This window comes from Melozone crissalis, unplaced genomic scaffold (assembly GCF_028551555.1).
Source record: "Melozone crissalis strain CALT ecotype California unplaced genomic scaffold, PUWL_Pcris_2 ptg000042l_1, whole genome shotgun sequence".
NCBI classification, from domain to species: Eukaryota; Metazoa; Chordata; class Aves; order Passeriformes; family Passerellidae; genus Melozone; species Melozone crissalis.
In genome coordinates this window covers 46,567,328-46,592,943 of record NW_026535820.1, presented here as the reverse complement: position 1 = coordinate 46,592,943, position 25,616 = coordinate 46,567,328, and the positions used below count along the sequence as shown (strand labels likewise).

The following is a 25,616-nucleotide window of genomic DNA, read 5'->3' as shown; positions in this document are numbered from 1 at the left end:
CTTTTCAGTTCTGGTAGATTTCATCATCCCTGCTATATTATAAGGGTAGCATTATTGGGGAAATCTTCTTGAAGCTGTTTTTCTGGCCTAGTTGCAGGTGGAAATTGAGGTTTACGTAATGACATTATGTCTCTTTGCCACTTTTATTTCCATGTGGTGGCTTCTTGTGCACCAGAAAACTTTGTACCTTTTAGAAAACTTCACACAAAAGCATAGAGACAGTTAAGAAAATTATCTTTCAAAAAATATTTCACTTACTAATTATTAACCTAGCATGTTGCAAAAACACTGAAAGGAGCAAGAGTTGTAAAGAAAAATGTCTCTGAGCTTAAATGTGTAGTACTTCTTTGTACCCATCATGTTTATTTTAATTTACTGTGGATGACAGTGGACATTTTTGTGCAAATGGTAAAAAATTAAGATTTATTATATTTTTCTTTACTAAAAATCATGTGTTGAAAATTTTGATGCAATGTTGCAAAAATATTTGGATTTTTGGGAAAAAATGCAACATATTTTTCAATTCAAAATTACTCACTTGACCATGCATTTAATTGTAAGTTGGTGAAATAAATATATTTTGGTTATGGAGAATATAAACTTGTAAAAATACTATTATGAAGTGACTTCTGTATTATGCAATGTACAGCAATAGCTGTGAAAACTAAAATCTTACATTAGGTAATTTTAATCTTGAATAGGGAATGAAGGCATCCCAAGTAAAATATAATTCACTTTTGAATTCTTCCAGGGTTTTAAATAGATTCATAGGTTTATTTGTCACTTTATGAAATACATAAATACTCTTCCAGAGTCAGACATCTATCAAGTAGGTAATGGTTCTCTAATTTAGTTTGACTAGAAAATGTCCAAGCTATTATGTTGCTTTTTTTTCCCCCTCAGAACATTATCAACTGTATGTTCCTGAGTCGGCTCAAGTTGGATCGGCAGTTGGCAAAATCAAAGCAAATGATGCAGACACTGGCTCAAATGCAGACATGAAGTACACGATTATAAATGGTGATGGCGCTGGGGTATTCTCCATATCTACTGACAAAGAAACCAGGGAAGGAATTCTCTCTCTGAAGAAGGTAAGCCATAGAAGATGTAAAATTTGGGTGAAAATTCTACTTTTGTCCCCAGCCTGCTTAAATCTTGCCATAGAAATTTTATCAGTGGCAATGAATGTGTAATTCAGTTTTCATAGACTGTTATTCTTTGATTTACTTTCCAGTTGGTATCTAAATGATCCAGTATTGTGCTAAAGACTTAAAATGTTACTTGGCAAGCTATTGCAGGGTTATCATTTATATGTAGTTCCTATATTTGTCCCAGTCAGCTGAGAGTTCTTATGTGGGTTTGTTGTTATTGAGTCTTGTAGATATATATATATGTAACCATACACCCTAAAAATCAAAAGTGAGTATATGTTCAAAATTACTAATATGAATTCTGGTCTTGATTAATGGTTGGATAAATGAAATCCTGAGAAAATATGAAAGAGGAGAATAAATAAAAACTATCTAAAGCATGATTTTTTTTTTTTTGCTTCCGCATTGATATATATGTACTTAAGATATCAAAAATAGTTTCTTACTCAAGGAAATATTATTTTTATGATTCATAAATATTTAAAAGATCTCTTTCAGTATCTTAAAAAGCTTTAACTCAGTGTCTTTTGTAAAGGTTATGTAATACGCACCTTTTACAACCACATATAAGTAAACTGTCATTTTTGTAAAGCTTAATTTATTTCATGATAGCCTTGTTATAGCTAAAAATTTAATCTGGTATTTCTTCTTTAAAATAAGCATTATACCCTTACCATGGGTGCTGTTCATTAACTACAACATTTACTAATATACAAAACATGAAGCAGAAAGGGAGAATTACCAACAAAATAAAAGACATAGAAAACTTTGTTAAATCACATTTATTAGTTTTGGCAAAGTAGCTTCAAAAATTTTTTCACTATTATTTAGAATATGACAAAAGCATGGGTTGCCTGTTCTTTTACATACACATGACAATAATTTAGGTAATTTTTTACACCAAGACAAGAGGAGGTAAGTTTTGCTCATGAAATGTTATATTCCAGTTGAGCAGAACTTTGGCACTTGAAAGATACATAAATTTGTGTATAATAGCTCTGTTATTTCCTTGGATACCTTATCCCTTTGTACAGTATTAAAAAATTGACCTTGGTTTTTTTTTACTTTATTTTCTTATTTTTTACTCAGATTTTGTATGCAGTTAAATAAGTATATTATATGCTGTGTGCTGTAATTGCTTTCAATTTAGATTGGGTTTCAAGCTGAATTTTTTGAGACCCCATCCAAAATAAATAATCTTAAATGAGGACAGAAGTGTTTTGGTTTTGCATATCAGATACCAGTGCCTTCTATAACGGTAAAATAGAATGACTTATCTTCTAGTACTTCTGCAGAAGAATTTACAGTAGGCACATCAGAAAAGCCAGAAGTAAATATATTATTGTGTCTAATGACCTGAAATCGTCATCCAAATATTAAAGATTTCCTTATGTAAGATTATGATGGATAAATAATTTTTTTCAGTGCCTCTACTTGTATGCAAGAGCTGGGAGTGTTAGAATCTTTTTTAGTCTCATTCTGGGCTGACCCAAAACATCCAGTACTTTCATTATCTTTCTTACTGACAAACCTGTGGAGCCATTCTTCAGTCTCAAAGATCCTTCCACTAAGGGTTGATTACAAACTGTCATGAAGTATTTCCACTTTACCTCATGCATTTCCTCATTTGAGTAGGAAACTGGAGGAAACCCAAACAAAATAGCCCAGTAAAAGCTACTATTCTCTGTATCCTTCAAAAAAAGAATGGTCATCATGCCCCCCCTTTGTCAAGATTTTCAGAAACATGTGTTAGAACTTTCCTGACCTCAAGTCAGCAAGTATCATTCAGGTTTCCCAGAAAAAGTGTCTAACAGCCCATGTCTCTTCAATTTTGTGTAATGAAATTGGAAATGTTCAAGAAACAGTTATTTCCAATAAAATTCTGTAACTCTTTTTGGGAGTTGCAGTTACCCTAATATGAGATTCCTTTTGGGAGTCTCATATTAGAGACTCAAACTGCAGTTTAGTGCAGAGCAGCGTATTCCAGTTAGCCTTGTAAGTGGTCACTTGAGCTACATTTGGCATTTTCAGTTTGGCATAAAAATCATAATAGCCGATGACTACATACTGAAGTTATGTTGGTAATTGTAATGAAAGGATGTTATTAATTGGGAAAATAGAAAACATGAACAAAAACTCTCTTTAATTAATCTAAAATATAAATGTTTTGCTTTCTTTCCGGGGAAGACAATGATCTTCAAGGATAATTTTAGGTAAATACAGAAATGTTTTGCATATTTAGAGACACAAGAAAAGTCTGTCTTTCATCTTATATCTACAGCTAATGATTGAGATGTTATAGGAAGAAAAAAAGCACATGAGAGCAAAAAACTAATCTGACTATATTTAAAATGTCAGCTTTTTCTGATTATCTGAATAGATTTTTCACTTTAAAAAAGTGTTATTGTTTGATCAAAGAACTAGATAAAATAAAGAGTTTGTGTTACTACAAGACTTTGTGTCTTGTAGTCTTCTCTCATGTGTTTTCTGAGATAAATGAATCTTCCTGTACGAGTTAATTCAGTTGTTGTCAATATAAACTGTGTTTTCCAAAAAGACATCAAAGATAAATGTTGCAGTCCTTTTTAAACCTGTTTATTCTTAGAATATGCATGCTATGGAGAAATGAAAATCACTAGTCAATATTTGGCTACTCATAACAAAACCACCATAAATTAATGGACATCAGAGTTAGAATTTATTAAACGTATATTTCGTTATGAATTGACTTGAGAAGGATAATTAGCTGTTTTTTCTTGTGTAGTAATAGATTTACCAGGCTATAGGTAATTTCCATGCTTTTAGAACTTTTTATTTTTACATTCAGGAAAGGGAAACAGAGAATAAGAGGGTCACAAAAGCCTTATACTGATAGAGTTTAAAGAATGAATTAATTGTCCTTAACAATACAAAGGAGAAATCAAACAAATATATAAAGTGTATATAAATTCTGATGAATTTTTCTTGTACACCATCAGTAAAATTTATTGTAGATTTCATCTATAAAATTCACACTGACAATGAAAAGCCAGAATGATACTGGTATCAGTGGAATTCTGCCATGCCATAGAGGAAATAAAAATTCTCTTTCTAAAAATAAATATGTGCATATGCAACTTCTTTAATGATATGACTGTGTTTGGAAACTATTGGAAATAGACAGTCTACATCTGCTCTCTTACATTGAGCAAGTGTTTTCCTGTGAGAAGTTGCTTTTATTCAGTTGAGAAGAAAAGAGATGCCCAAAAGAATTTTAATGCCGTCCCTGTCACTGTCTATGACCATTTTTTATTTAAGACGTGAAGTTATTTTAATTCAGTCTACATCAGTCTCTACCTTTTTCAGGACCTAGGATTTACTGATTAAAACCAAAAGGTGACAAAATTCAGACAGTACATTATCAGGAAAGTAGAATCTGAGACTTATCCTAAACCATGGGCTATTTCCAAAACTAGTATCTTTTTCAATATTCTGTTGCAGAGAAAAATTGAAACCATCCTGCTTCATTTATATCCTTCTATATACAAGGTATGACAGTGGCTGCCAGAATATCAGAGAATATCATGCCTTTCCAGTGACATGAAGAAATGTTTAAGTTAAACAGAAAAGATGTTGTTAAGTTGCTAGCAGGCTGAACTGGAGAGCAGAATGTCTCTGAGAATTTATTTTTTCTTCCAACAGCCACTCAACTATGAAAAAAAGAAATCATATACACTTAATATAGAAGGAGCAAATACTCACCTGGATTTTCGCTTTTCGCACCTGGGACCATTCAAAGATGTAACAATGTTGAAGGTCATCGTTGGTGATGTGGATGAACCCCCGCTCTTCACCATGCCTTCCTATGTCATGGAAGTTTATGAAAATGCAAAGATTGGGACTCCTGTTGGCACAGTAACAGCACATGATCCTGATGCTGCAAACAGTTTAGTGAGGTATAGTAAATCCAAATTATAGGAATTAATTATTCAGTCATGATATTGAATTTCAAAAGCTTAATGGTCAATGAGATCTGGAATGTAGGAAGATGGTTTATTTTAGTACATAATGGAAAACATAGGTTGGAACAGTGTCATGATCGGTCTGTATAGATTAGATTTAGTAACATAACCTTCAGCCTTTATTTCATTTGCACCATAATTCCCATCACTGGTCTGAGCAAAGGCCTGATTTTCCAGTGGTGTCCTACTGTAAATCTTTAGAATTTCATAGTACGGTTTTCCCCCTGCTGTCAAAATTGCACTGGCCCTCTGCACACTTGTTTCACTGTAGTTGTCCCAGGTGCTTGTGCAAGACAGCAACAGGTTTAGATACATCTTCCTTTTAGAGACAAGTAGGATCGTTTTTGCAAAACTTTGGTTGAGGGTGAGCCCAATATTTTGTAACATGCTTCAGCTTCAGTAGAGCGTCAAAAGAATCAAATATGTGCAATAATGAATTTTGCGGAACAATGTAAGAACTTTATGTGTCAAAGGTGGCAGTGGCTCTAAAAAGTCTCCGAAAAATATCTGCAAAAAGATTTTTGATGCTTTTCCTTTCCATGCCATAATAATAAAGCCTTTGTAAAAATCATTTTATTATATCCTTGGAAAGCAGTTTTTCCTCAGCTAGTTAGGAAGATTTAGTCTCCTGACTGAGTTGAAATCTGCTGGGTATGTGTAATAGTAAGGTGAAACAATCTTTTCATAGCAATGAAGACATCCGATTTTTATGGTTCGTCATAATAGTCTAAAATTCAAAATGTTTTGTGTCAGAGGATCAATATATGCAATTTCTTAGTGGCAAGTTATTGCCTTTGAAAAATTTCCACTATGGTATTTGTGCCTAAATTGTAACATACATAATAAAATTTTGCTAAAAATAGCTGCCAAATTCCTGTAGCTCTAATATTGTGATGCTGAAGCTATTAACACAGTCATACCCATTATTGTCATGGAAATTTGGAGTAGGAAGGGCAAGTGCATATTTGACTAACTGGTCCATAATTCAGCTGTCTGTTTCCCATAACAATTTTGTCTAGAAAGAGATAAATCTGACAAAAGGGAAGCAGCAGCAGTTTGTACAAAGCCTAGGGAGGTCAGAAGTAGATTTTCTGGGGGAAACAGGCAGTAATCTGGAAATAGAGGGGTCAAAAGGAAAAAATATTTTCCAATACTGAGATTTTGTATTTGCTTTTTTTTTCCAAACTTGAATTTGTAATTAGTGATTGAGGACAGAATATTAAGTATCCATATTATTCATATAATTGAGGGAAAAAATTGTTCTTACTTTTGTCAATCATGTTTTTACCTCAGTTGACATATATTTTTGAGTATTTCTTTCCATTTTTCTATGTCTCAATGGAGAAAAATATATAGTGCTAACGTAGTATACCAAACCATGAAGATCCAAAGGGAGCCAGTTCTCAGTTACATATTGGTGGGGTTTTGCAAGGGCTTTTCATAGAAAGCAGAGACCACAATCTCCAGGGAAGATAGACAGAGATAAGACTTCACCTGCTGATCTCTATGTAGCGGGGGAGTAACAGAACAGCACTTCTTATCCAAATGGCTCAGATACATCTCCAAATACTGTGAGGCTACAGGGCAAGATACAGAGCAGCGATTTGCTTATCAGTCTTTCCCAATCCACTTGTGCATCCTTTCCACTTTATGAGGACACTCGCTGCTGTGTATGAGATTGATGAAGCATTTAGGCACACACACTTGAAACCATCTCACTTTGCTCTTCAGCTGCTGAAAGAGATACAGTGATCTGATTTGTTCACTGCCTAATTAAATAACAGTTTAATTTGATGGCAGGAACAATTCTTGTATACAGAATAATGGTTGGAAGTGTAGTTAAGGTAATTAATAGTGCTGAAATCTTTTTAGGTTATTTGAACTGAACACAAAAATAAATAGCATCATCTACTGCTATCAGTAAAGGGAGACAAAGTGGGTTTTGTCCTTATTTCCTCAGTGCGATTTCATCACAGTGATTTCATCTTGTTCCTGAGCTGAGCAGTCTTCAGAAGGCACTGACTTTTTGCCAGTGCTTGTACTAGTGTTTTAGTCTTTAAACCCTAGCAGAACTGTAATAACAAATGTAGCTAATAGCGATGGGGTCTTTTTATTCAATACCTCACTGGCCATTTGGACTGTTCAAAAGGATTTTTCTTTTCAAGCTGATTGATGGTTTTTTTCTTTAAAAATATAGAAATGTATTTTCAGGGAAACTTTTTAAAATGCTCTGTTTTAGAATAAGATTATTATTCTACTGAAATACGAAAAGCAAGATATAATAGAAAGCATAAGAAATAAATTTAGTAAAACTTCATCATGTATTAATTTTAAATATAAAGGAGTTTTGAGTAATTTGAAAATCACTTAAAAATTTACGTACAAATTATTGTCTAAATCTTTATTTGTCATGCATTCACAGGTATTACTGCCCTGTTGGAACATTTATGAAAAACTAATCCCCTTTCATTGCTTTGTGTCAAGTATTCTGCCTCCATACTCATATCTTTTGTTGCTTGAAAAGGTCAGCGTTAAGTCACGTCTTATAATAATATCTGATGTGCAAGTGGATCTTGAAAAATATCTTCCCACACAATGTGGAAGAAAGCATGACTATTAGATGCTCTAATTACAATATTTTCTTAGTCCATTATTCATTTTAAATCCCTGTATATCTACTTAGAAATTATCTTTTTTGCTTTCTGTAATCATACACAGAAAACCTGTGTGGCGATTAGGGGTGCAAACAGCTTTTAATTGGCAAGGTACCTGGCTGTGAGTGCTGCCTCAGGGCAGGGCAGCGCCTCCTGAAACCCTGACATCCTCCTGTAGGTGGTGATCCTTGGGTGGTGGGTCCGCCCAGGCACAGCTCATCCTCCACATGATCCTTGGAGCTTCCCAACTGCCTCTGGTCTGCTTCCAGGGGAATGTTTTTTTTTGGGAACGTGATGCTGTAGCTGTTCCCCAAACCACCTCCAAGGCAGTGATTCAGAAAAGAGCTCAGATGTAGTTTTAAGACCATAACACTTTCTGCAGCTCTGATGCAATAGTGAAAGTAGTTCCATGACATAGACCAGCTCCCCTAGAATAACTCCCTGGCTTGATAATGTACTATGAAGAGCTGAAAGCCTTTGCTTTTGCTAACCTTATACACTTAAGAGTAGTGTTTGAGAAATAAGACACCCCATTACAGAAATACAGTAACATCAGATCACTCCTTTGAGTGCTACTTTGTCATGCAGTGATGCAGGGGGTAAATCACTGTTTTGAGCATTAACGATAAGACCTCTGCACCCTCCAGTAATTTTTTTACACCCACTTATTATGTTTAACTTAGGTTGTTTGCATTTCTGGGAAGAATTTTTCTTTTCCTGGTATCTAACAGAAAACTTCTGGTGAATGGGGTACAGGTCCTGATCAGGACTCTGCCTGTGACAGCAGTGTCAAACGATAAGAAAAATAAGCATCTTCCCTTTTCAGAAAGTCTACAATTGCTTGGCTAAAAACAGCTTTATATTTTTTTTTTTTTTTTCTGTTCCTGGAAGACAGATTTGCTATATTAATAATTTGGAATTCAAGTAAATTTTCTGCTGGACCTTAATCAGGTTGTAGTATGTCTTACTATAATGTATTTTATTCACAAAGATTGATCAGCTATAAAAAACAGAAGTCAGAAAAAAAACCCAAACTGTTGCTTTGGTTTTGGTTTTCTTTTTTTCTTTTTAAAATTTTGTACTAAAAATTAATTTTAATATTTGCAATTTCTTTGTCCTAAAAATTGACTTTCAATTTTGTGCTAGGTTGGTGAAGAATAAGAGTATAATCTCAGCTATGATCCTGCTTCCCACTTTTCTAACGGTCTTATGTTGTTGCCTTAAAATGGATGATATATCATAATGGTTATAATACATGTTTATACTAATGAGTGCAAAAACTTTCCAACACCACACCTGGTATGTAGAGGCTCCAATAAATTCATAGTTCCCTTCTCCTACTTTGATTTAAATTGAAAAACTTCTCTTTCCTTCTTTCAGTAAGAATACTAAAAAATCAATGAGCTACAGGTGCATATGATTATAACAATTGATATGGTATAGGATTTTTGTCTTCAATTCCTGTATTCAGTAGAGAAACTTATTTCAACTTTTGCTGTATTGATTGTAAAAGATAGTCATCTTTTAGATTCATCTGAAGGTGAATATTTTTTGTCATCAGCCTTTGGAAAGTAATCTTAATTTTTAGCAAACGGTATTTTAAGAGGCATGCTTATACGTAGACGAAAGAACATAACCAATAAGTTTTATGCTTTCCCGTTATTATTTCTCAAAGTCTTAAAGATATAAAATATTGGGAAAAAATCTTTTCTAATATAAAGTTTAAATTTGCTAGAGGTAGAATAAAACCTCAACTTGTGATTCAAATTGAAGGGATGTGCAAGACAACTTCATGAAAGGACCTAAGGGAGGGGCTGAAAATTAAATTATATTTTTAAGGTTCCCTCCCACCTCCCCCCTTCTCTGAGATCAATTCAGTCTCTATGCTCTCAGCAGAGAGAAGGGATAAGGCTGCTCCCCTTCTGGAAAATACAGAAGCCCCTTATCCTAGTTTTTTTAATTTGCCTTACTTGCTCTTTGAATGGCATATAAGAGGAATAAAACCAGTTTATTTCCTGCTGTCCTGTGTACAGCCAGTATGGCTTCCCTAAGGACAAGTCCTGCTTGACTGGTCTAGTGGCCCTGATGGAGTGACTGTACCAGTGGACAAGGGAAGGGTTACAGATATCATTTATTTGGACTTCTGTAAAGCCTTTAAAACAGTCCCCCACAACATAATATTCTCTAAACTGGGACGAGATGGTTGGAATGGGTGGACTGTTAGACTGCTTGGGGTGACATAATTGCTGCTTCCCAGTATCTGAAGGGAGCCTACACGAAAGATGGGGAGGGACTATTTACAAAAGCTTGTAGTGGCAGGACAAGAGAGAATGGCTTCAAACTGAAAGAGCTTAGATATTAGCAAAAAAATTCTCCACTGTGAGGGTAGTAAGACATTGGAAAAGGTTTCCCAGAGAAGTTGTGGATGCCACATACCTGGAAATGTATAAGGTCTGGTTGGATGAGGCTCTGAGCAATCTGTTCTAGGAGAAGGTCTCACTGCCCATTTCAGAGAGGTCGGAGCTGGATGACATCCAAGATCCCTTCCAACCCAGGCTATGATTAAATGAATCTATGATTCTCTCTAGGCTGCACTTAGGGCAGCTCGCTGAGATCAGTGCCATCATGTAGAGGGATAATCCCTCATTCATATGCCTGGGGGAGAATATATGAGATTTTCCAGATCCTGTCAGGCCTGCACTGGTGAAGACAAAGGCAGAAATCTGCCCTCCTCAAAGAAGACCTCAAAGCACAACAACTTCATAATCTTCCAGTGTTCTCTCTAAAACTGTCATTAAACTGAGACAGAAGAAGAGCACCTTATTTTGAATGGCTGGAGAGAGATGGGAATTTTTCTTCACTAATACTCCACCTGATTAAAGAGTGAGAAAATATTATAAAACCTTTCTTTACAGCGTTGAGGCGAGAGGTCTCTTGCTATTTTGTCCCCTGAGGCCTCAAATAAGTTTTGATTCCTGTCAAATTATGTATCCTAGGTCTCCCAGTAACAAGCATGTCCATGTCCTCGAGCAGGTACTAGTAAAGTGTTTTGACAACTCTTCTGACTAGGAAAATCCAGCTTAGGATAGTGGTCAGAATCCCACATCAACCAGGGCCACCTCCATCCCTCTCTGAGTGCTGAGAGAGGAAATGCCTCAGATCAACTTTTTGACAATGAAAAACAGATTTTTCATACCAGAACATTATCTTTACGTTTCTAGAATTTTTACTGACTTCACAATGTCTCAGACATTTACTATCTTTTATGGTTTTGGAGTCAGCCTTCATATTGAAACGTTTCTAGAGTATAGTCATTTTGATAGGTTCATGCAACTCCCTGAATAGGCATAAATATATCAATCTTGGTTTTATTTGGTTTAGTGTATAATATGTAGGGGAAAATAAGATAGTTTGTAAGTAGAATATCATTCTTTAGCTGGTAGGTAAAAAAGTAGGCATAGGTTTAGAGAAGTACCTGTAGCTGTAGCTAGCTTGTAGGGGAAAACAGAAGTGTTTCTCATGTAACACTGACTTATCAGCATCTGAATGTTAATCTCTTTGAATAACAAGCAACCCAAATATAATAAAATATAGTTCTGCCATCAACACATCTACCTGAAATGCTTTTGGACAGTCATAATCCTGTGAAGAAATTCATAAAGTTGTGAAAAGACAAATATTTATTTTGCTTTGAATTCTGAATTATGCCTTGAAGGGTGTGGCCTGTTCTTAGCCTACACTGACTAGCAGAATTAGCTGGAAAAATGATCACTGATTAACACATGCAGAGAGAAACTGCCAGCTAGAAATGATGAGTGTCTAGAAAGAACTAGACATTTGTTTCATTCAAATGAAGAGTTTCAAATTTCTTGTGCTCAAGGTGAGCAGTGTGCTAGAGGATAGAATTAAGAACTGGAGCCGAAGCTGACTTCTGCATGAAATTCAAACCAGCAGTGACTGTCTCTCAGAGACTCTCCTGAGAGGCAGTGCTTCACTGCTGTGAATTCCCCTGTTTCCCCTGGGATCCTGCAACTCACATCTCTAGGACCAGGACATGGAAAAGTGCCACTCTGGCTGAGCTTTCAGCATGAGAGGTGAGCCAGGAGTCCTGCATGGAAACAACAAGGTACTGCTGATCAGCTGGTGGATGTCAGCTGGCAGCCAGCACCAGAGAGAACTCAGCAGGAACAGCATATTGAATCAGCTTCCTTTAAATGCTGTGAGAGGAACAGTGTCTTTCTCAAAGTTATGCTATGTCTGTTTGAAAAGAAAGCAAAGGAAGAGTAAACAGAGGGGATACCTTCTCCAAGCTATCTTCAAATGTATTCAATTTTCACACCTGGAAAGCACAGTTGAGGGCTGTAGCTCTCAGTAGCAGTCTTCAGCCAAGGAGCTCTGGAACATTGAATGTCTCCTTAATGTACCAGACATGCTGCAGGGAGAAAATTGGTTGCCTGCTGATTGGCATGACTTCTGACTCATACTTCACAATTGCTTTGGCTGAATTTGTTTGAGCTATGGGGAAATAAATTGGCCCTGGAATGGATGTACTGTAGTGCAAGACTGTCATGGCAGCAGAATGTCTCCCCACCACCTCATTTGGCTTCAAGGCTTTGCTGCTGGTTCCCAGGCTCATGAGTGCTGCTGTCAGGAGGCAGAGAGAAGATAAAAGGCACACACTCAAGTTATGTCCCAGCATGGGCCATTTCTTGTTATTCACCAGCTGGTCAAACACAGAGAGCGTCAGCTGGTTGGTTCTCTCAGTCTTTGTCATGGTATACCTCTTTTTCTCACTCTATGCAATTGCTTACTCTTCCTTTTCTAAGATATTTTGTAAAATGAAATAAAAATTTCTGTACTTTATCTCTTTTGGGTAAAGTTTCTTGCTTAAATCTTTAACTGAACAGGTTTCCTTACAATGGCATTTGACTTTTAACTGATAAGTCTTTGAAGATAGTCCAGCCTGGTTGGACAAGGTTCTGTTCCATTCCCATGAACTTTCTTTTAGTAATTCTTTGTAAGCACCTCCACTTGTTATTTAAGAACTGGCTATTTGCTTATGTCTCAAAAGTCCAAGGAAGTACTGTGCTCCTTGAATTCACATCTGGCTGAAATTTGTCTTTGGAAGTTTATTATCAATATGAGATTTGCAGCCAAGGTAGAAATATGTAACAGAGTTCATTCTTGCAGTTGATAAATAGGGTAATAAATGAAAAATAACACAATGAAAAGATAAGTTAAAGATTTGATTAAAAAAAGAAAGAAGCAACTTAAAATCTCAAAGCTATTTTAAAAGTTCAAACTCAAGGGTCATCCTTAAAACCCAGTAACTAGAGAGAGCCATGCCAGAACAGTAACAGGCTATACCAGTTGTCTGTCCAGTGATAGACTGGTGTTAATACTAAAACATCATTTAGGTAGAGAGAGTCTGAAAACGCTTATGCCTTTTAGCTTCAGAAGCCCTCCTAAATGGAACTAATATTCCTAAACTATTTTAAAATCTTTGCTTTATTGGAGTCTGACAGTTTTCAGCAAAAATGGGTGAATATCTGTCATCACTGGCTCGCTGCTTCACTAAAAGGCAGGAGGTGAGGAACGAAGCCAGAAGAGCCAGTGGCTTGCTTTGGTCAGAAGGATATGGATGGAGCTGGGAATGCACTTCCATTTACTGAGATTGCCTAATAAAAACATGGCATATGTTGCATTTCCCAGTGTTAGCAGGATTCAGTTTTGGTATTTAACTTTTTTCAGATTGTCTTCAGATAGTGTGACTATTAAGTTTTATATATTCATGATTCTTTTTAATGAAGTTTATATTAGATTGGTTTTTGTTGCTGGTTTGTATGTAAATAGTTTTTGGAGAGCTGTTTATCTAGGCATGTCTTGTTATTAAGTCTCTTTATTAACATGTGTCACGCAGTTCTGATGTGCAGATTTAATGTGCAGTGGTTATAAGCATGCTATGATGTGGCATTGTCATGAGCAAATGTCTATAAATAAAATCTCAAATTGATATTTTAAATTAATTTTTGAATTAATGCATTCTAAGTGAGCAGAAGCCATCAACTGACTTAAGGTGAAAAATCTCTCTTGAAATCACTCCTTGAAATTCAACACTTGCACTATATCTTTTTGTGGTCTAGAAAAAGCATTGAAAAGCAGATCAGTAGATGTGGAGGGAGGGGTAGGAGTAGAAGGGAATGACTGTCTGTTGCCACTATGATCCAGATGAAAATAATTTTTTTAATCAGATGAAGTAAATTCAGAAGCTTAAGTAAAGAATCCTTGACTCAAGGTTGTGCTCTATTCATGGATATATCTGGTCTTTATTTTCAACATGTAGATAAATGAGTGACTAATATTTTTAAAGATCTAAGTTGTTCATCACTTTGTAAAAGCATTGAAATTTGTTCTAAATGTCCTCTTGCAGGACAAAAATGAGTTGCTCTACCAAGGGAGTTCTTGTACAAAATATTTTTAAAGCAGTTGGAAGCAAAACTAGCATTCCTAGGTTTTCTACTGTGTGGGAATATCTTCTGTAACTTGCTTTACTGACATGTTAGTGAAATTTGGGGAACACAAGTGCAAATAGCTACTTTAGATGTGATGCACAAAACAGTTTTAAGGAAGAATCTGGAGTAGTGGAGAAGAGTTGAATATTTTAATCATGGGAAAACCTAAGAAAATATTACCTCCTTATTCATTAATTGATGAAGAAAAGAATTGTTAATCTGTGAATATTTCAAACTGTATGTAAAAGTTAGCACATGAAAGGGAAGTGCTACTGTGGAAAATTTTGTAAAAAATTTCATTATTCTAGCAAAATTTGAAGTATGAGTGTTAGTACAATGAGTTACTACAGGATTATTTTGTTCTCATTAATGACACAGAAAATACAATTGAAGTTATTAATTCAATCTTAAATTCTTTAATGGAGATTTGAGTTTCTGTAGAACACACTTAAATAACTGATTTAGGAAAAAGATGTTCATATTAAAAAAAAAAAAAATACCATTTTTTACAAAATGTCTATGAAAAATGAATTGTTAGATGATCACAATTTATCAGAAAAATCAAGCATCAGCTTTTCTACACAAGCTTCATTTTTGGGACAGATATTTTTCTTTTATTTCTGTACTTTGCTAAGAGGAAGAGGTAACATTTTGTCATAAGTCTTATACACACAATAGCAGCTGGACATTCATAAAGATTTAAGTTTTTTTCTTATCGAAGCCCAATATGAAATTCTGTCTATTTTTGAGCTACAGTCTACAAAAAATACATAGCCTTATTTTTATGGCCCTGTGGGGTTAATGACAGTAATGACTAACAGAATAGTCACTGTAGTCACTGCCTGATGTTGATAATAAGCAAAGAGTGTCCGGAGTAATTAATGTTTGCAGGACAAGACTCTTGCATTATAAGATTTGGATTTGCAGTGCATATTGAATTTTCAGTACATATTCCATAAGAATAGGTCAGGAAAGAATATTTGATTTCTTTTTTCCAGCAAATAATTTGATCTTTTTTTTTCAGCAAATCCTTGTTGTTCTCAGGAGGCTCCTAGAGTCAAGAAAAACAAAGCTATACTAGGAGATAAATAATTAAATTTTATATTTGCATAACTTGTAATCTCTACCAGTAAAAGGTCTCCAAGAAAACTGAAGGACAGTTATGATCCCCACACTTTGTCTTTTTACCTTCTAGTTCATCATGTACAAGATGCTTGTGTAACTGTGTAGATTTATTGACCAACACAACCAAACATTCATTATTTCTGTATTAATAGTACTATGATCAAAACATTCCAACTATTTTCCTAGTTCAGTTTTCCTAGGCTTCCAAGCATAAGGTGTAAGGTGTGGGGGCATTTCTCCACCTTAAACATTTATCTTCTAGACAAAGTTCAGATGTCTATATGACGATGTAGCAAATATGGCAGCTTTGTGGATTTTTAGAGGTTGATGCCACTCTGTCTCCAAGTTTTTCTAAATAGTTAAAGGCAATGTTATCTGTGGACATGGGAGATACAACTTCTCCACTGAGACTGGCACAGTCTTAAAGAGGTGATTATAGCTTGTACAAATGGGGCCATATAAAATAATGCCAAGAGGATAATTGTGTGGTCCATTTTAGTTCTTTTTTGGGATGTATCCTCAGAGGATTCCAATATTCCTCAAAGCGAAATAAATTTCTTTGGATGTCTGCACCATCCAATATTTCATGATCAGTGACTGATGAAAGTTCATCAGGAGTTTTCTTTTAATTCCTCTCGTGAGTTTAGCAAGCATGGAGAACCACAACAACTTTCAGAAGTGTGTCTGCAATGACAGCTGTGTGTAAATTCATTAACTTTTTTTATCTTTTTCTGGCAACATCACTGTTTTGTTTTTTGGTTGTTTTTTTCCATTCAGTTAGTGATACAGTGAATAATGTCCTTTGAAAAAATTTTCCTGACTTAAACTCTTGAAGATTGCTCCATCACCTACATAATCAAGATCTTCTTAGTCCACTTGCTCAAAGCAACTTGAGTTGCCATCTTGCACATCCAAAGTGTCATTATTGGGTACTTCTGATATATTTTGGAATGAGTTATTTTCAAATGTTGGTAATAATGAACTGCAAAATAGTTTCTGACTTAGTTTATCAGAAACAGCAAGGACAATCCTGGCTCCAGAAAAATGTAAAATGGGTAGGAACTGAGGTCTGCTGTCTCTCCAACTATTCCAACAGTCATTCAGCAGGGCTTTCACTCTTCATGATGTTGAAAGGAAAGATGGAGAACAGGTGCAAAGAAAGATATTCTATCCTAGGTTTGGATGCTTTGATTTCCAGTGACTGAACTATGGTTCCTCAGCTGCTGAAAATACTTGAGGCATGGCAAGAAAATCTGGAGTTCCAAAAGGCAAGTTAGCATACTGTAAGGCAGATGTAAATACTTCTTGTAGGTGGGTTCGGGTTCTTTCCAGTAAGGAAGATCTACCCTAAGTCACCAAATCCTATTTGGCTTTTCCACTGAGTCTCCAATCCTTTGACCAGTTAAGGTGACTCGCTCAGATTTCTGCTTTCCCTTCTACATGCTTTCTTTCTTTTGTTTTTTCACATCACTTCCACCTTTAACATATCATTCAATTAAATACTTGTTTGTTTTCTTGCTTTTTGTTTACACTACTGGTATAAATAAGTACATTGTGAGAGAAATAATACTTATTTTTAATTGTTTTATGCTTGGCAAATTTTATGTGTGCCACTCTTTTTATTAGCGAGGAATTACATTGTGGTAATGAAAAAATAAGAGCAATTGGATGGGACAAATAAATCATTTTGACCTTTATATGCCTTCCATGAATTAGATATATATGGAATTTCACAGAATGAAAAGAGGAATGAAAAATTATCAGGAAAAGTAGTTATGGTATATAAAATAATATTTTTCCTTTCCTAAATTATTTTTTTCTGGAGTTAGTCAAGAAGGCTTGGAAGGGTTGAGTAATTGCTTCATTTGTTAAAAGCCATTTTAAATAATTCCAGCTTTGAGAAAAGTCTTGTCAATCTTTTCTTTTTTGTTCTTTCCCTCTGCTTCCATTACCCACTTCAAGGCTTTTAGCTTCCTTGCTCAGCAAAGTGCCACGAAGCCAAGGGAGCAAAGCAGGGAATTTTAGTTTTTCTTCTAGGTTAGTGTCAATGGCTGCTCTGGGAACCAGATGTTTCTGATTCTCTGTAATGGTGATGTTCCAAATGGCTTATGTGTCACCTTGTCATCGAGTTAATGTCAGAGAGGCATGCTTTGAAACAGGAACCAAGGCTGATGGCACTGGTTTGCAGTGACAGGCAAATAAGCCGAATAATAATGTCCTAGTTTCTGCTTTCTTTTCTGCTTTTCCATTTCATGATTTTTAGTCAAAATACTTGTGTATTTTACCTTTGAAAGGGTAGGATACTGCTGTGCAAAATACCACCTGTTAGCAATTTATATCTTAGTCACTCATGGTGGAAATATTGTTATATATCAAAAGAAATAAAAGATTATGAAAGAACTTAAATACGGTATTACTTTGGGTTTCTCCAAATGATATTTTTTTTTTTCAGGTTATTTTTTAAATGTCTGTGATTTTAAAAGCTTGAAAGTAATATTGTTATATAGCTTTCTGTTACTTTGGATTATATATACTACAATGAATATATTTTTATTTTTATATTTCCTCATAGATATTTCATTGATCATAACACAGAAGAAGACAGGTATTTCACCATTGATGCTAGCACTGGAACCATTAAGACTGCCAGGATCTTTGACAGAGAGGAGACACCTTGGTACAACATCACAGTGGCTGCTTCTGAGATAGGTAAATAATTTATTTGGCACATGGTATGAAAAATAAAAATTAGAAAGAAAATAATCACTCTCATATTTTGAGAAAGATTACATTAATATGTTATGTTCTTTTGAACACCAGTGGGTTTTTAGCTAGTCCAGATAAAGAAGAGTTTTCTGTGTGTTTGTTAATACTCTAACTCCACAGAACAATGAAACAAAATCACATGCCTATGTGAGTCCACCTGTGTAAATTTGCCAGATTTCTCTGCATGGGACAGAAGGCTGCCAACTTACCCAGCAATATTTCTAAGCATTCAATCTCCTAAAATAAACAGCTTGTGCAATTGGTGTTTCACAATTCATATGTCTTAGAAGTTAACAATATTTAGTACTGTCTGAGAAATTCATCTTTCCTTCTTGTATCTACTATCGACTATTTTAGCAAATTGCATGCCAGTTGTATGCCCATGTTAAGTTATATTTCACAAATGACTAGTAGTTTCTGATTATGTTTCTGGCCTTTTAATAGGCAAATTACCAAGATATAATAAATACTTACCTGTGCATTTGAAAGTCCTCTAACTTTGGTGAATCTCCATTGCCTCAGATAAGCCCTGCAATGATCAAAAGCCATTTGGCTGAGGAGATGAGACAAATATTTCTTCTTGAAGCAAGGAGAGTTTAAAGAACTTTTCAGTTTACCTTTTTTATTGCAGGGTCTTCATTTTTCCATGTTCAAAGTTTTAAATTTAGAAAACTCAACAGGGCAAATGAAGAAAAAAAAGTCCCATTCTGGACTGATAGATTCAATCCTCCTAAGCACTGTTCATGATACCATCTTTCAGTGGCAGTGATTTTGATCAAAACTGTGAAATACTTTTATGTATATTCATTTTCTTTTTTTTTTTGTTTGTTTTATTAATGATAAAACACAGGTTTTACCTCTAATAGGTTCCACTGACATTATTTAGCCTGATCTGCTTTTATCTGTTTCAACTCTTGGTTAAAATTTAATCTGTTCTGCCACTACAGCACTAGCACATGCTACAAAATAAAAGCATGAATTTATTTCATAAAGACGACAAAATGTTTCCTATTATTATACCTACATTCACGAATAAATTGACATTTTGAGCTAAGTACTTCCCTACAGTAAATAATAGGATCTAGAATTTTATGATTAGCTCCTTGAAAAAGCAAACACTAACACTCCTGTGTGCTTGACAGTGTTGACATATGTATAATGTCATTTCAGTTCAGCATAAAACTGAATTCAGCATGAAATAAAATATAATTAAAGCTTAATCATAACCAGGAGCATACTGTTAATTAAAAAAAAAAAAAAAAAAACAACCAAAATTTAAAAGCTACACAGGGACACTGAAAAAAAAGAGTATTCATGAGTCCTTTTTTGGAAACCATTGAAATATAATTTTCCAGAAAAAAATCTCAATAGCATAAAACTTAAACATAGCTTTCTCCACATTATTTGTTTCACATAATCAAAAGAGTGCTGGTACATGTATCATGCTGAGAATAGTATGAAGAAGGAGGATTATGTTTAAAACTAAAACAGAATGGAATAAATTATAGGAATTATACTTTTTTTTTTCTTTTTCTTTTTCTTTGTCATTTTTTTTTTTTTTTTTTTTTTGTTAGGTGCTCTGCTTAGAAGTCTCTGTTTCAGGTGCAAATTTTTACAGGAAAACACAAATCTGATTTTTTGTCCCTTGCTCTGCCTTTGTTACAGTTAAAGTTGGGGTTGAAAAAATAAGTAAATCTATAGAGTCAGTTGGAAAAACAATTCACTTATGAAAAAAGGAAGATATAGTAGTGAGGAAGAGATGGATAACAGACAGACTGACAGGCAGCCTAAATGACAGACAGCATTTCCTTCTGTCTACTTCCTCAAACATTTTGGTTTTTGCCGTATTTGGAAATTACAACACTGTTCTCTTCCAAATCCATTGTGAACTTAATAATGAATTTATGGTGGAGCAAGGAGCATATGTTGTGTATGGCCAAAGCTCTTCCCTTAAGTGCTACCTATTCCATATCTGGTCTTATGGTCTTTGCTTTTAAGCTCAAGCACAAGGTACTGCAAAACTAAGACTAAAGCTGAAATATCAGTCAAAGGCTATGACAAAAGTGTTATTTAGCGGTGGGGCTGGTATTCCTCAAATTTATCTGACACAGCAGAAGGCATTTGCAGCTTCTGGCATCATTTGCTTGGCCAAGAACACAGCAGAACCTCCAAGGCCCATAAAGAGTGTATCCCTTCAACAACAAGAGGTGCTCTGTGGGTATAAAGTGTTGATTGTAGTTATTTTCTTGAAGTGTTTTCCTCTCTTCACTTTGTGCTACATATCACTGATAGAATTCAGTTTCCACCTATCATCCTTTTGGCCACTATTTGTAACCGGGCTTATTTTACATAAATGAAATTTAGAATCAAGATTATATTTCTACCCCCAATTGTGTGATATCTTCATGCTTCAACCTCATTCTTTCTCAACCTTTCATAAGATATTTACTTTCACTTTTCCTCTCTGTATGTGATGTATACTGTCTGCATTGGTCAAGTGTCCTCTGAAATCTGAGGAAGTCCTACCACTTTGCTCTGCAGGAGTAATGCTGATGTAATAATCCACAGGCTTTTTTCTGTTTGCGCTGTTATTTCTTAAATCACATCATTATTATAAAAATTAATGGGCAATCCTTTTCTTTCTTTAACATGCATTGTTCTTAAACAGCAGCATTTTTGTGTTCAGAAGCATTTGCTTTGATTATCTCAATAGGAGTGCTTCCTGAAATCTCTTTGTAGTATTAGGAAATAAGATGATAAAGTAGTACTATAGTTTATGTTGAAGGATCTAAAGACTAAATCTAAGATGGGGGAAGGAGAAGTCATACTAAGAGTAGTACTAATACTTTAAAATACAGATTCATATAGGGTGATTACCATTTAATTGACTTAGAATTCTTTGAAAAAAAATTAGAAAAGTCTATTTGAAAGAGGGAGAAGATATAATTTGATTGATTCTAATAAAGGTTTTTAAACAAGTCTTTGACAAGAGTGATGAGAATAGAAAAGTACAGAGCAAATGCACAATGTTTTATAACACAAGAAAGACTGATTTAGAGGAAAGAAATACAGTCATAGCATAATAATACCAAGAATACAGTCTGTCCCTTGGAAGTAGAAAAACTTAAGGCTGAGCTATTTCGAGGACTAACAGAATCTGTCAATTAGAATTCATTATAATGATAGCACTCAATGATACAAAGTGATTCAAATTCCAAAATTACCTCCCTAGCTGGTAAGAATTAAGGAAGATTGAGAGAAATTCATGTAAGAACAAGACACATAGAAGAATGAGCTAGATAACTGAAGGATGAAGTGGATGGAAAACTGTCTGAAATGGCGGGTTCAAAGGGCTTCAACCAGCAGCCCAGTTAGCAGGTGGGGTCCAATCACTAGGAATTATTCCTGGTGGCTTATGCAGGATATAACAGCCTCCTCATTAATGACGTGATATGTGGAATAGAGTGCTTTCTCAACCACTCTCACTCTTTGCAAATGAAACAAAGCTGGAATAAAGGCTCGTACATCAGACTGTTGTGTTGACAACCAGAAAGATCTCAATAGGTTAGAGAAATGGCTGAACAGGAAATGAAGAGAGATTGATGAGAGGGAAATTAAATCTTGAAGAGAGATTTAATAATAGGAAATGCAAAGTTGAACACTTAGAGAGGAATAATCCTATGCACCAGTTCACATGCACAGCCAACTGGCAGATGAGCAGCTTTTGAAAGAAGGTTATGGTGGAGATCCTGGTGGATGAAAGCTCGGTGTGAGCCAGTGATGAGATCTTGTGGCAATGGAGGCCAATGCCATTCTGCACTGGGTGAGAAAACAGTGGGTGTCAGCAGGCTGAGAGGGGTGATCCTTCCCCTCCATACAGCCCTGGTGAGGCCACACAAGGAATCTTCCAGATCTGGGCTCCTCAATACCAAAAAAGACATGGACATACTGGACTAAGTCCAGTGCAGAATCATGAAGGCTGGAATATCTGTCATATGAGGAGAGGCTGAAAAAGCTTGGATTGTTCAGCCTGGAGATGTGAAGGCTCAGAAGGAGCTTATCAATAAGTTTAAATAACTGTTAGGGGGAGTCAAAGAGGTGACTAAAGATGATCAACATCAGGAAAGACTCATCTGAGTAGTATACAGTAAAATGACAGGAGGCAATGTGCATAAATTGAAGCACAGAAAATTCCATTTAAACCAAATAAGAAAAATGGTTTTACTGTGAGATTGATCGAAAATTGGAACAGGTCACATTGAGAGGTTGTGAATTCTCTGTCTTGGAGACACTCAGAACCCAATGGGACATGGCCAGAGCAATGTACACTCTAGATCCAGCTTTGAGCAAAGGAGTTGGACTTGCAGATCAATGGAGGCACCTTCAAAATCAATAATTCTTTGATTTTTTGATACTGGGATCTTTTTAATGTGGAGAAGAAAATAAAAGAAGAAAATGGAGAAAACCAGCTTCTTTATATGTTTTTCAGGTGATGTTAACATCAAAAGGTTATCGGAGTTCATAAAATACTGACACTTAGATGTATAATAACTGTGCTTCTAATTAGAAACGTGATTTTTTAAAAAACAAGATAAGTGCTTATATTTTAAATATTTTAAAGGTACCTTTTAACTGGGAAGTTGTCACATATTTCTCTTATGTAGCTGGTTATTATATCAGAGCGTAGAATGGATTTTCTGGATTTATTAGATCATTAGCAGTTTGGGAATCAAGTTGAGGTGCTCCTGATTGTCTCCAAAATCCTCTGCAGTGGCTGAAAATGGAAAATCAGATCATTTTCCTCTATTCACTTAAAGGACCAACTTGAATGCAATGGGTGCAAAAACTTGTGATTGAAGGGACAATAAAGAATTCCTAATTTATAAAGCTGTGGAGAGGTTGTATAGAAGAGAACTGAAATAATGGTGTTTCTTGCCAGGTTTTGTCACATCCCCCAAACTTGATGAAATCCAATCAAGAGTCAGCAAAAAATTACCACGTTAAAGAAACCTGTATATACAGAGCTTTGACACTGTAATGGATTCGAAATCAAAATACTGAAGTGACATCATTATGCAATCAATTTTACAGAAAAAAATTCCACATATCTCCAAGGTGTTAAAAAAATCAGAAATTGGAAAAAATAAACCCCAACCAAACAAATATATTTGTCTTTGCATTTACTTTGCCATGAACATTCATTATGAGCTTCACAGGAAAAAATGCCAAGGGGTTGAGGTAGGGCAGTATTTAATGACAAACTATGCAATACCCTATGTGCTATGGAAGGGATATCAGGAAAAAGTAATTGCAAAAAACTACTCAAAGAAATAACTTTTAGACATATTTAAATAGAGTGCCAACAAACCCTACTCAGAAGTTAAATATGTGAAAAGTTAGGATAACTCACCAGAATAAAAGTTTGGAACCTTCATTTAAAAAGACCTAGAGTAAATAACATTAAAGTGTCTTTTCTAATTGTAACATAAGTAGTTTTTTAATAAGTCTTGGTAAAAACGATAACAGAAACATACAATTACATAATTCAGAGGAAAACAGCATCCACAGAGACAACTAATAATATGCAGCAGTGAAATATAAGCCCCCTTGAGTTGCTGAATAATGGAAGTCCTATAATTGCAACAAATAAACAGATAAAGTGTATTATTATTGTGAGGTGTGTTTATATCTATTATTAGGAATCACAGGGATATTGCTACCCATATTACCATCATTAAACAGCAAGGTTATGAGAAGAATTTGGCAGTTCTTTTTCACAATTTATATTTGCAGAAAAGAAATTACTAAGATTTGGGTAGGGTATAAAAATATATTACTCCTGATAGCACTGCATGAGGCTGTCATATGGAGAAGGATCACTGAAGCTGGAGGGGAGACATAAAGTATAAATAGTATTTCTGTTAATAGTATTTTGAGGCAAGCTGATTTATTTTACAAAAAGTGAAATCAAAAGACAGAAATACACAATGATTTTGGTTTATTTAGAAACACATGAAAGAAACATATGCATTGCCTGAAGGAAATAAGTCTTTGGAGGAATACCTTCCTGGCATGCACACTAAAAATAAGAGAACAAGAATTTATGTCAACTTATTTTTAATTTTCCACATAATCAAGAATGACTCTAATAGCTTGTCTCAAATAATAAGTTTTTAGAAAATGTTTTCTTTACAATATCTTCAAGAAATCATCTAAATCAGAACAAAATGCTGTTGCAGTTTTATAAACTCCTAGCCATTTGTATCTGGGGGACACCAGGATGATTTTTTCATACCAGTGAGTTTGTTGCAAGATTCCTGCCTCAGTTTTATTTTGAACTGAATTTTTTCTTACAATAAATATAAAATGTCCTCATAGTGGTTTTTATCTAGGTCTCAGTTGTTTGTTTTTTTTCAAAACTAGTAATTTTTTGTAGCAATAGAGAATGGACTTAAAGAATGAAATCCACTATTTTATTATTTTTTTTTAGTATCATTAGAGGGAAATACTGTGTTTTGTATTGGTTTTTTATAGATATGATTATAGATACAATACAGAAACAGAAATAAAATTATTACCATAAACCCTGACTTCAACAAGGAAAAAAAAAATCACATTCATTCTTTATCTTTGACGTCACTTGCATTCTGCCTTCTAGTTTAGGTTCAGAAAAAGTTTTGGTATTGGTAACATTTTTTTTTCCAGAAAATAGAATCTGGAAAAAAAAAAAAAATGTCACCAATAGTATTTCCCTAAATCTGAAAGAGATTAAAGTAGATTTTAAAAACAAAACTACGGGGTTTTGAGACTGTATTGGTCATGGTGTAATGACAATGACCTGGATATCTGCTACTTTTTTACCGGTGAGAGCTGGACACAGCACTGGTACCCGGTCCAAACTTAGCAATGATGCACAGTTTACTTTCAGGCTTGGCAAGCTGCCTACTAATGCATCATAGCAATATGAACTTATAGTATTATAAGGGTGGGAAAGACTTCTAGGATCGTGGAATCCAACCATTTAGCCAGGAGAAGAGGAGCCTTGGGGAAAATGCTATTGCTCTCTTCCACTGCCTGAGAAGAGGTTCCAGCAAGGTAGGGGTTGGCTTCTTCTACCAAGTAACAAGTGAGAGGACAACCAGAAATAGTTTTAAGTTGTACCAGGAAAGATTCCATCTTGATACTAGGAAACATTTCTTCACTGACAGAGTGGCCAGGCACTGGAACAAGCTGCCCAGAGAAGCGGCGGAAAACCAATTTCTGGACGTTTTCAAAAATCATGTGGATTTAGCAGCCTCTGCTGTTTTTTGTTTTTTTTTTTTAATGTGCTTACCAATGCAATACAGAAGGCCTACCAAAAAGCTATTTTAAAAATCTAACAGTTGTTGAAAGGCAGTTAGTTCTCTA

The 25,616-nt window shown here is 35.0% G+C and overlaps 1 protein-coding gene across 7 annotated transcripts in view; it reads left to right on the top strand.

Annotated features, from left to right (window-relative positions):
- The window catches only part of CDH18 (cadherin 18), a 481,117-nt gene that overhangs the window by 431,441 nt on the left and 24,060 nt on the right, over nt 1-25,616 (top strand). For all 7 annotated transcript variants that reach the window (XM_054284627.1, XM_054284630.1, XM_054284631.1 and 4 more), the window contains 3 exons: nt 904-1,091; nt 4,833-5,086; nt 18,016-18,152. In XM_054284627.1, the coding sequence (XP_054140602.1) occupies nt 904-1,091; nt 4,833-5,086; nt 18,016-18,152 (579 nt within the window). The remainder of the gene's footprint in view (nt 1-903; nt 1,092-4,832; nt 5,087-18,015; nt 18,153-25,616) is intronic.